Source organism: Salvelinus namaycush, chromosome 11 (assembly GCF_016432855.1).
Source record: "Salvelinus namaycush isolate Seneca chromosome 11, SaNama_1.0, whole genome shotgun sequence".
In the NCBI taxonomy this organism is placed as follows: Eukaryota; Metazoa; Chordata; class Actinopteri; order Salmoniformes; family Salmonidae; genus Salvelinus; species Salvelinus namaycush.
In genome coordinates, this window is record NC_052317.1 from 43,342,258 (window position 1) to 43,354,699 (window position 12,442).

The following is a 12,442-nucleotide window of genomic DNA, read 5'->3' on the forward strand; positions in this document are numbered from 1 at the left end:
AGACTGATGTTGCAAGTGCAGGTCCCACATTGTGTTATTTCTATACAGTATAGAAATAACAAACACACATGCTGTCTTGTTCTGTAAAGTAATAAAACAATTCCATTTATTTAAGAAACAACAGCTCTCGCTCAATAGATTTAGATTGTTTTCCCTATCCCCTGCTAAACTGTAGCCTACTTTTCCTTCCTGGCAGCTACAAAACCCAAATGTAGTATGTATGTTGTCATGGTGAAAACGTGTTTCTTGTTTTCGATACAATAGATATCCTAGTACTTAATTCAGTCCCATGGGATGGGAATATTGATGGATGGATGCTTCAAAAGCGGCTAGAGATATTTAAACAGTGAATCCATGCTGGCTCAGAGAGCTGTTACATAACTGCTGTCAGTAGTACTCAACACAGGCTCATGTGGGGGTTGAGAAAGCGCTCAGGGCTGCCAGTCTGGCAGTCCTGCCTCTGGGTGAGATGCTTACAAAGTACCAGAGGACAGATGGCTGGCTACCGTGGCTATATACTATCACTGGCAAGGAGGGAACGTTCCTGGAACACAGAGCTGCTACAATAGATTGTAAATGTGATGCTGATTTTTGCAGCGTGAAAAGGCCCACATATTATAGCAAGGAGGGGAGGAACGGATACATGCAGTGAAGAACTGTCTTTCAACCCACCTTTAGAATATGTGGGAGAAGGGACTTGCATGACTGGATTGTCAGAGAATACTGCAGTGATTAAGGGGGAATGAACCAGCAACCCTACCTCCTGTGTAATAAGGGCCCAGACGTCATGATAGAAGCTGTAGTTTTCAGGTCTGTCCAGAGATGTTCGATTGGGTTAAAGTGCGGGTTCTGGCTTGGCCACTCAAGGACATTCAGAGACTTGTCCCAAAGCCACTCCTGCATTGTCTTGGCTGTGTGCTTAGGGTCGTTGTCCTTTTGGAAGGGATTGATGTTTTCAAATGGAGGAAGAGTAGTCGGCATAAATCAAAGATTGACAGATTACTTGTGTACACAGCTAGGACTGAATGTATGCAAATTATGAAAGACACAGTAGCTACCCCAACATTGAACCAGTATCTGGGCCGAGGAGACGATGAGAATATGACCTACTCCAGTGCTAGCCTCTCTACACTGGCTTCCTGTTAAGGCTAGGGCTGATTTAAAGGTTTTACTGCTAACCTACACAGCATTACATGGGCTTGCTCCTACCTATATTTCCGATTTGGTTCTGCCGTACATACCTAGACGTACGCTACGATCACAAGACGCAGGCCTCCTTATTGTCCTTAGAATTTCTAAGCAAGCAGCTGGAGGCAGGACTTTCTCCTATAGAGCTCCATTTTTATGGAATGGTCTGCCTATCCATGTGAGAGACGCAGACTCGGTCTTGACCTTTAAGTCTTTATTGAAGACTCATCTCTTCAGTAGGTCCTATGATTGAGTGTAGTCTGGCCCAGGGGTGTGAAGGTGAACGGAAAGGCACTGGAACGACGAACCGCCCTCTGCCTGGCCGGTTCACCTCTCCACTGGGATTCTCTGCCTCTAACCCTATTACGGGGGCTGGGTCACTGGCTTACTGGTGCTCTTCCATGCTACCCCTAGGAGGGGTGCGTCACTTGATAGGGTTGAGTCACTGACGTGATCTTCCTGTCTGGGTTGGCGCCCCCCTCGGGTTCGTGCCTTGGGGGAGATCTTCGTGGGCTATACTCGGCCTTGTCTCAGGGTAGTAAGTTGGTGGTTTGAAGATATCCCTCTAGTGGTGTGGGGGCTGTGCTTTGGCAAAGTGGGTGGGGTTATATCCTGCCTGGTTGGCCCTGTCCAGCGGTATCGTCGGACGAGGCCACAGTGTCTCCCGACCCCTCCTGTCTCAGCCTCCAGTATTGATGCTGCAATAGTTTGTGTCAGGGGGCTAGGGTTAGTCTGTTATATCTGGAGTATTTCTCTTGTCTTATCCGGTGTCCTGTGTGAATTTAAGTATGCTCCCTTTAATTATCTTTCATTCTCTCTTCTCTCTGAGGACCTGAGCCCTAGGACCATGCCTCAGGACAACCTGGCTTTACTCATTGCTGTCCCCAGTCCACCTGGCCGTGCTGCTGCTCCAGTTTCAACTGTTCTGCCTGCGGCTATGGAACCCTGATCTGTTCACCGGACGTGCTACCTTGTCCCAGACCTTCTGTTTTCGAAGACAGCACCTGCTGTCTCTAACTCTGAGTGATCGGCTATGAAAAGCTAACTGACATTTACTCCTGAGGTGCTGACCTGTTGCACCCTCTACATCCACATCCACATTATTGTTTGACCCTGCTGGTCATCTACGAACGTTTGAACATCTTGGCCATGTACTGTTATAATCTCCACCCGGCACAGCCAGAAGAGAACTGACCACCCCTCAGAGGCTGGTTCCTCTCTAGGTTTCTTCCTAGGTTCCTGCCTTTCTAGGGAGTTTTTCCTAGCCACCGGGCTTCTACATCTGCATTGCTTGCTGTTTGGGGTTTTAGGCTGGGTTTCTGTACAGCACTTTGTGACATCGGCGGATGTCAAAAGAGCTTTATAAATACATTTGATTGATTGATGACCTATTCAACGTCTCCTCCTCTGCCCCAAACACACAGAACAGGAGAAAAACATAATGAAATGTATTACTATGATAAATTACAGTCAATTATTCAAAACAACTATCATTGCATGCTCACCAATCAGTGAATGCAGTGAGCCAAAGATCTTGAATTCCTCGATACAGTTACTGTACTTTGGTACCCATTCACGAAAGTCACTCATTGGACGAAAGGCGTTCGTTGCCTTTTCCGGTCTTCTCCCGGCAGCGGCAGTTACGTGCGTGCCATCTTGTCCTACTGTTGCCGAAGAAACTCAGTTAGGAAGATAGATCTGCAAAGTAGGGTTTTGTGGGCCATAATCTGGTGCTAGGTTATTGTAGAACATAGTTTACCGCAACTATTGACGGTTTCAAAACCCGCTTTAATGGCGTTATAGTCAGAAGCATCGATTGTGTAAGCTAGCTAGCGTTAGCAGATAGCGGCTAATTTCCCGCATTTGTGGATCGACAGCCTGGGATCCTCGCATTATGGCCAACAACACTGTAGCCGGGAATCAGCAACAAGGACAGGCTGTGAACAAGATTGGCCCTAACCCTGGAAAACATGGCAACAACTTGCCTCTCTGGGGCAACGAAAAGACTATGAACTTGAACCCTATGGTCCTCACCAACGTGCTCTCATCTCCATATTTCAAGGTTCAGCTCTATGAACTGAAAACCTACCATGAGGTGGTGGATGAAATATATTTCAAGGTAACCAGACGATGCTGGCTAACGTTACTATGCTAGCTAAAGTTGGTTAGCTACCTTCGGTAGCGGTTTGAACGTATGGGTAAATTGCTGACTTAACTGGCTAAATGATTCAGTGGCAGGTAGCTAGCTTTTGCTTAACGCTGTTTTTCATATTATAATTTGACAGTATCATCTCAAATGGTTCCTAACGTGTTTGTTAGCTAACTAACTTCACTAGCGTGCTAGCTACCGCTAACCCGACCCTATTTTCAGTTCTGTTTACTCATTTGAGTGGGTTGCAACGTTAGTTAGCTATGTAGCTAAGTTAACTAGCAAACATCTCTTAAGTTTTCCTGTACGGTCTGTAGTTAATTTGCTGATAATTGAAATTGTGTTGGAATTAACGTTACTATAGCTAGTTAACGTTCCCAAACCTAGCTAACGTCAGCTGGTTAATTGGCTAGCCAGTCAGGTAAACTCGTTATGTTAGCCTATTAATACACGCTAACTACATTTAGCGCCTAATTAGTATTGCTGAAGAGATCTTTCCCGGAATATTTTTGTAGCACCGACGCACGCTCGGTCTTGAACGTGAACAAGTATCGCTTGCAGTACGGTTTTGGAAACATAAGAAACGTAGCTATTTTTCATATCAGCGAGAAATTGTTCTCAAATGGTTAATTGGGGCGACCACCTGCGCTAATTAGCTATCCAGCATGCTTCGAACTAACCCAAAGGCGGGCAAATGGCGATATTGAGTCTTTTAATTTTACTGTCGAAAGGCATTGTATCCCCCGTGGACCGGTTTGTACGTTCAGGCTGCAAAGGCGTCGATTTCCGCCTAGTCGCAATTTAATGGCGAGAAGGCAGTTAAAAAAAGGTGTAATGTGTGTACTTTATGAAGCACTATTTTCCACCATGGCTAATGCCTAGGAATGCTAGTCCCAGATGTTGCATATCGTGTTCAGCCAATCGGGGTGCCGAAGTCTGTTGTTTACCTCTGGCTGAACGCTGGGCACATCAGGAAGTAGCATTAGACACTCTAGAATGTCAATAGGCATCCTAACACCTGTGTATAACACCTGTGTGTAACAAAAGAAAGCCGACAGAAACGTGTTGTAATTGAAACATGCTGTCGACTGCAACTGTGATAAAGCCTGTTAAAAACAATGTACAGTGAGTGTATATTTAGCATTTGTTAAATTATTTTGATGTGATTGGAAAGTAAAGGGCTGCAAAGGCGTCTTCCTGATGTGCCCAGCGTTCAGCCAGAGGTAAACAACAGACTTCTGCAACCTGAATGTGATTCACATGCATTGATTTTAGCATCATGGGGTCACTGTGTTAAAAAAAAAATGTTTCTGTAGGTGACTCATGTTGAGCCCTGGGAGAAAGGTAGCAGGAAGACTGCTGGACAGACTGGAATGTGCGGAGGGGTAAGTTAGAAAGTACGTGCCTTTTGCCTCCCCCTGTTTCTCTGTCCCCGATGATGGGGGTAACAGTCACTCTCTGACTTATGTCTGATTTAATGGCTTTAGCTGTCAACAGAATCTATGTTACATCTTGACCAGAGAAGCTATTCTCTGCCTAATTGTGTTCATAAGTGCATAACATACGTTTTACATTTTTTACATTAGTAATTTAGCAGACGCTCTTATCCAGAGCATCTTAGTTAGGTGCACATACATACATACACGCATCAAAAGTCAGTAGTTGATAGATGACAAACGCAAGCAACACACTTAACTTAGCTGTGGAGTAGGACCATGTTGAAAAACGATCATTCCCCCCAAAACGTAGAGGTCCACTTCAGATATATGTTAGGAACACTGGTCCCAAAAACCAAAACGTTTGACACATGAACCTCTGTTCTCAGGTGCGTGGAGTCGGGACGGGCGGCATTGTGTCCACGGCCTTCTGCCTGTTGTATAAGCTGTTTACCCTCAAGATGACCCGCAAGCAGGTGATGGGACTGATCACTCACAACGACTCGCCCTACATCAGAGCACTTGGTTTCATGTACATAAGGTACGACTCGCCCTACATTTTGGTTTATGTAAAAGGCAAATGTTTGCACAAAGGATAGAACCTATTGGACTTGTTTTTATTTGGCTGTAAATACATTTCACTCACCCTGTTCTAATGGGTTGCAACCTCTTTGTGAAATGCTCAGCAGCCATTTTGCAGTGTTTAGTTGCATGCCTAAATGATACCATTTTGTTCCGACATCTCTTTATTAATGTGTTGTTAAATTAACTACATGTCTGTTCCTGGAATAGAGAGGTGTTATACAAGATTTGTTCGCAGACAACAGTAGGTAGCCTAGCAGCTAAGAGCATTGGGCCAGTAACCGAAAAGTTGATGGTTCGAATCCCAGAGCAGACTAGGTGAAGAAGAAAAAAATCTGCCTGTGTCCTTGAGCAAGGCTCTTAACCCTAATTGCTCCTGTAAGTCGCTCTGGATAAGAGCATCTGCTAAATGACAAAAATGTGAAAACAGTATCTACCTTCAGATAGTTAACATTGGCGTCAAGTTGCAGGCGGAAGTCAAAGACGTCTACATGTGTTATTCAATGGGATGCTCAATAGTGTGTTATGTGTGTGTTTCCTCTAGATACACCCAGCCTCCTGCAGACCTGGTGGACTGGTATGATGGTTTCCTGGATGATGAGGAGGTATGTCCACACGGGTAATACTTTCATGTTTCTCTACCTTTCACTAACAAGTCTGGCATGATCCAAACTGTTGGCTCAGTTCTCTCCTCGTTGTGATGCTCAGAGCTGATTTTTCACCTTTGCCTTCATTTGGCTTAATTGTCCCCAGTCCCCCTCCCCCCGCGCAAAGTTGAGTAGTTAGGTCATTCACTCTGCTCTGCTGCCTGTTTTTGTCAGGGTAAGTATATTTGACGTAGAGTTGAACCATACAGTCAAATTCTGTTAACTAAAGGCATGCCCTTTGTGTTTGCCAAGATGCAATCAGGACTTGTTGCACAAACTCAATTAATAAAATCTAATTTGCACAATTTGACATTTTACACTGAAATGTGTAACGTTGTTTCTCCCAGGCTCAGATTTTTATTTATTCTAATTAACACGTTTTATTTTAAAATATAACAACACGTATATTTCAACACATAAATCCATTGCTTCGTTTTCTTTTATCTGACACCCTCCTACTTAAAGGTGCTACACATAGGATTCTTTTGCATTGTAATTTCAGAAAATGTCCTTAACATATCTGGCACTAATAATGGAATGATAGTGTTTCACAGTATTACTTACCCACCAGTGTTGTGATTGGATATTCACCTGTTGATTTCTCCCGCCGGAGTGGCATCTGTTGTCAAAATGGGAACGCTGTTCTAACTTTGGCTGTGTTATCTAGTGGAAATGGCTGCCATTTCCTGGTTGCAAAAATTCTGCAATGTTTCCTCAGTTTCAATTTATTTGAGAAAACAAGCACTGAATAGTGTAGGTAAGCATTGTGCCATTTGTATCACTGTGAAATATATTTTAATAACAACAAATATTGTTTTTACAGCTGTTTGAAGTTGGTGGTCCAAAACAAAAGTTACTTTCAGTTTTGGTCCACCAGTTTCAAACAGCTGTAAAAACAATATTGTTTTATATTGAAAATGCATTTCACCGTGATTTAGATGGTACAACGATTCCCTGCACTATTCAGTGCTTGTTTTCTCACATATAAACTGAAATTGAGCAAAGAGTGTTTGGAGGGGAAAAAATCCAAACAGGAAATGACAGCCATTTCCACTAGCTAACACAGCCACAAAGTCAGAAACAGCTTTCCCAGTTTGATAGCAGATGCCACTCCGGTGGGAAAAATCAATAGGCACTTATATAACAGCCAATCACAACACTGGTGGGTAAGTAATACTGTGAAACACTATCATTCCATTATTAGTGCCAGATATGTAAAGGACATTTTCTGAAATTACAATGCAAAAGAATCCTATGTGTAGCACCTTTTAATATAATTTAACAATTTTCTGAGGAGAACTTTGTAGTAGATGTACAGCGCATTCGGAAAGTATTCAGACCCCTTAACCTTTCCCACATTTTGTTACATTACAGCCTTATTCTAAAATGGATTAAATTGTTTCCCCCCCTCATCAAGCAACACATAATACCCCATAATGACAAAGCAAAAACAGATTTTTTTTTTTTGCTAATTTGTAATATGATATTTACATAAGTATTCAGACCCTTTACTCAGTACTTTGTTGAAGCACCTTTGGCAGCGATTACAGCCTTGAGTCTTCTTGGGTATGACGTTACAAGCTTGGAACACCTGTATTTGGGGAGTTTCTACTATTCTTCTCTGCAGATCTTCTCAAGCTCTGTCAGGTTGGATAGGGAGCGTCGCTGCACAGCTATTTTCAGGTCTCCAGAGATGTTTGATCGGGTTCAAGTCCGGGCTCTTGCTGGGCCACTCAAGAACATTCAGAGACTTGTCCCGAAGCCACTCCTATGTTGTCTTGACTGTGTGCTTAGGGTCATTGTCCTGTTGGAAGCTGAACCGTCGCCCCAGTCTGAGGTCCTGAGCGCTCTGGAGCAGGTTTTCATCAAGAATCTCTCTGTATTTTTGCTCTGTTCATCTTTCCCTCGATCCTGACTAGTCTCCCAGTCCCTGCCGCTGAAAAACATCCCCACAGCATGATGCTGCCACCACCAACGCGTCACCGTAGGGATGGTGCCAGGTTTCTTCCAGACGTGGCGCTTGGCATTCAGGCCAAAGACTTCAATCTTGGTTTCATCAGACCAGAGAATTTTGTTTCTAATGGTCTGAATTCTTTCGGGGCCTTTTGGCAAACTCCAAGCGGGCTGTCATGCTTTTTACTGACGAGTGGCTTCCGTCTGGCCACTACCATAAAGGCCTGATTGTTGGAGTGTTACGGAGATGGTTGTCCTTCTGGAAGGTTCTCCCATCTCCACATAGAAACATCAGGTTTTTGCTCACCTCCCTGACCAAGGGCCTTTTCCCTCTATTGGTCAGTTTGGCTGCATGGCCAGCTCTAGGAAGAGTCTTGGTGGTTCTAAACTTCCATTTAAGAATGATGGAGGCCACTGTGTTCTTGGCGACCTTCAACGCTGCAGAATTGTTTTGGTGCCCTTTGCCAGATTTGTACCTCGACACAATCCTGTCTCGGAGCTCTACGGACAATTCCTTCGACCTCATGGTTTGGTTTTTACTCTGACATGAACTGTCAACTGTGGGACCTTATATAGACAGGTGTGTGTCTTTCCAAATCATGTCCAATAAATTGAATTTACCACAGGTGGACTCCAACCAAGTTGATGAAACATCTCAAGGATGACCATTGGAAACAGGATGCAACTGAGCTCAATTTAGAGTCTCGTAGCAAAGGTCCCGAGTACTTATGTAACTAAGGTATTTCTGTATTTTATTTTTTTTGTATTAAAGCCTTTTTCACTTTGTCATTATGGGGTATTGTGTGTAGATTGATAAGGGGGAAAAAATATTTAATCCATTTTAAAATAAGTCTGTAACGTAACAAATACTTTCCGAATGCACTGTATCCTCTCTCTGCATTCAAACCTTCAATTGGCTGGATATTATTTGTCAGACTGTGCAACCAGGCCTACTTTCTTGTTCTGATGCATTATTTGAACCTGACATCCTACCCAACTGGCTAATTCCCATGTTCTCTTCTTTAGATGCCCCTTGTGCAGCAGGTGAATTGGATAATGTATCTCTCAGCACTGTTGGTTTGCGTGTGTGAGTGCAAAACGGCTGTTCTCTACCCATTCAGACCTGGTCTCTCTGTAGTTGCTGTGCACATACCTACCTACATGCCTCCACTCTGTACTTGCACTGTGGCCAGCGTCTCCCTGGACTGTCGAGAGAACTAGGAAGGAGGAAGCAAAAAACTTTCCTTAACCCTTATTTTTTGCCTGCCTATGGATCCATCTCAATTGTTTAAAGTCGCTTCCTCTCCTTGTTTCACCCCCATCTTTACTTCCTCTTTTAATGCTAGTGCAGATGGAGGAAGCGATGAGGAGAGGAAGCCACTTTAGACTATTGAGATGCAACCCAGGGTGTTTTCAGTTATTTTGCTAACATATCGTTGTGTAAGAGAGCTCACAGTGTAAGTACAGACTTTTCAGGACAGCCAGACAGATTAAATGAGAGAAACCATTTTTCCATTTCCATACTATTATTTCCTATAGTCAGTATCAGGCACTAAGTTGAATTATAAAGCAAACACATGATAAGGATTGATATGTGAGCATATTAAGCTAGATGAAATCAGAGGTGAAGGTTCAGTACTTGGTCATCACAAATTATATTTGATTTCTAATTGAGTCATGGAGGCAAGTGTTTAAAAAACAAGGGACTAGGAAGATATGCTGAATAAATATGATAATGAATACAATGTCTTTTGTAGTTCTGATTTGCATCTGTGTGTTAATAATGTTTTCAATACCCCCTCTCTATGTTCTCAGGAGCTGGATGTGAAGGCCGGAGGCGGCTGCGTTATGACCATCGGCGAGATGGTCCGGTCGTTCCTCACCAAGCTGGAGTGGTTCTCCACACTCTTCCCACGCATCCCGGTGCCTGTGCAGAAGATGATTGACACACAGATGAAGGCAAGGCCCCGGAAGGTTCCCGAGAAGGTGGAGGAGCCGGTAGAACCTGTGCCAGAGGAGGGACGGGCGACAGAAGGGCGTAGACGCTCCCGGTAGGAAATGGATAAAAGCCATTACGAAGAATATTCTGTATTATGTGGATCGCATCTCTGTCAATGAGGGAGGGTTTTTGCTGTTCGTGAGGCTGATATTTAGGTTTGTTTCTGTTTTTCTATTGGTCAGGAGCCCCAGGAGGTCCCCCAAACGGTCGAGGAGCAGGAGCCACCACCGCGAACGAGAGCGCCACGGCCCAAGCTTCGACCGCGAGCTGGAAAGGGAACGTGACCGCCAGAGGAAGGAGAGGGAGGGTAAGGACGGGGACAGGAGAGGAGGGGACAGAGAGAGGGAAAGAGGAGAGAGAGGGGAGAAAGAGAGGGACAGGGGAGGAGAAAGGGAGAGGCGACGGTCCAGGAGCAGGGAACGCAAGGGAGAGCGGAAAGACAGGGAGAAAGAAAGGGAGGGGGGCGGGGAGAACGACAGAAGCAGGAGGAAAGACAGGGGCAGCGACAGAGGGAGGGAGAGGTCCAAGGACAAGAGGAGCAAGGGGGAGACTGAGGACAGGAGACACAAAGAAGAGCGGGATGAGAGGAGGGGGCACAGGGAGGAGAGGAAGGCCAAGCGCTCCAGCCGGAGCGGAAGCAGGGAAAGGAGACACAAGGAGAAGTCCAAGAAGAGAGGAGAAATCCAAGAAGAGAGTGGAAGCAAGAGCAGGGCCGAGGTGGGGGAGAAGGAGAAGAGCAGGAAGAGAGAGCGCAGCCATGAGAGGGGGGAGGGCGAGCAGCGCTCACACAAACGTAGCCGCAGCAAAGAGCGGAGCCACCGGCCACGAGAGCCCAGCAATGGGAAAGACCATGGGAAACACAGAGAGCGCAGGAGGAGCCAGAGCACAGAGAGAGGAGAGAGGACGACACAGAACGCTAGGGCAGAGTCCCCTTAGCTCGTCACAGCTCTTCTCTGCCTTTCTCTCTTCATTCATTTGTTTTACTTGATCGTGTAGTCTGTCACGTATTATTAAAAAGAGAAGAAGAAAACATTAGCACGAGAAACTACCTGGACTTGTCTTTGGCCAACGTAATGTTACTTTATGTAGATCTTTCTATCTCTCTGCCTTTCTCCTCCCTTTCTAGACCAGCGTTACTTTTCATTCGAGACAGTTGTATTAGGGGAAAAATGCCATTTTAAGTTTTATATGGTTTTGTCTCTGGAAAGTTCCAAATTGCTTTGTACATACGGGTCTGAGAATGTTTTAAATCCTACAGAGCAACCTCCGAAGGTGAATTTGTACCATGCACTGAGCCGTACTGATATTGTGCTGTGTTTGGTTAAGTGCTCTGTTGCATTTTGTTTTCTAATAAAACAACTTTTACAAAAGGAGATGTTGTGTGGGGTGATTATGGTTTTGTTGAAGATGAAATTCCTAAAGCTGTAATTTCTTATTCATTTACACAAGTACTCCTCTTAAAGGGTTTTATCTGGTACAATCTCACTCGGTTACACGAGTGCTCCTCTTCAAAGCACTTTCAGATCTAGTAATCTACCATGGTTATAATGGACTGCCGTAATGTCTGCTAAATGACTAAATAACTGTCCTACTGTAGTGTCTGCTAAATGACTAAATAACGGACTACCGTAGTGTGCTAAATGACTAAATAACGGACTACTGTAGTATCTACTAAATAACGGACTACTGTAGTGTCTGCTAAATGACTAAATAACGGACTACCGTAGTGTCTGCTAAATGACTAAATAACGGACTACTGTAGTGTCTGCTAAATGACTAAATAACGGACTACTGTAGTGTCTACTAAATAACGGACTACCGTAGTGTCTGCTAAATGACTAACAGACTACTGTAGTGTCTGCTAAATGACTAAATAACGGACTACTGTAGTGTCTACTAAATAACGGACTACCGTAGTGTCTGCTAAATGACGGACTACCATGTAATAATGTGCATCATACTCCATTGTCCCCGTTAGAAATAAACCATAAGTATCTACATCAATGAAAGGGAGATATTTGAGTATTTTGTATATTCTATTTTGTACTGAATGACAATGAATTTGAATTAATGAAAGTGGAAAAAGTTGTACATTCTGATCAATTTTATATCTGACCGTTTCTCGATAAAGATAGTCAAGAAAATGGCACATAGTACATTACAAATCCTCTGTTATTGAAAACACAGCCAGATATATTACTCTTCAATAAAGATACATCTACTTTCTCATATATACTGACCAAAAATATAAACGCAACATGTAAAGTGTTGGTCCCATGTTTCATGAGCTGAAATTAAACATCCCAGAAATGTTCCATATCCACAAAAAGCTTATTTCTCTCATATTTTGTGCACAAATTTGTTAACATTTCTGTTAGTGAGCATTTCTCATTTGCCAAAATAATCCATCCACTTGACAGGTGTGGCATATCAAGATGCTGATTAAACCATTAAAAGGCCATTCTAAAAATGTGCAGTTTTGTCACAC

At 43.9% G+C, this 12,442-nt stretch overlaps 1 protein-coding gene across 4 annotated transcripts; it reads left to right on the forward strand.

The window, feature by feature from the left end:
* The first annotated feature begins 2,509 nt into the window (after positions 1-2,509).
* LOC120056210 (pre-mRNA-splicing factor 38B-like) lies at positions 2,510-11,329 on the forward strand. Of its 4 annotated transcripts, XM_039004453.1 has the most exons (6): positions 2,510-3,307; positions 4,654-4,722; positions 5,163-5,314; positions 5,900-5,960; positions 9,771-10,006; positions 10,137-11,329. In XM_039004453.1, the coding sequence occupies exons 1-6, from the start codon at positions 3,083-3,085 to the stop codon at positions 10,888-10,890; spliced, it is 1,497 nt and encodes a 498-aa protein (XP_038860381.1). In that variant the 5' UTR covers positions 2,510-3,082; the 3' UTR covers positions 10,891-11,329. The 4 variants fall into 4 exon arrangements, with proteins under 4 accessions (XP_038860381.1, XP_038860382.1, XP_038860383.1 ...); XM_039004454.1 differs by lacking the exon at positions 2,510-3,307 and having other exon boundaries at positions 4,662-4,734; XM_039004455.1 differs by lacking the exons at positions 2,510-3,307; positions 4,654-4,722; positions 5,163-5,314 and having other exon boundaries at positions 5,911-5,974.
* The last annotated feature ends 1,113 nt before the right edge of the window (positions 11,330-12,442 follow it).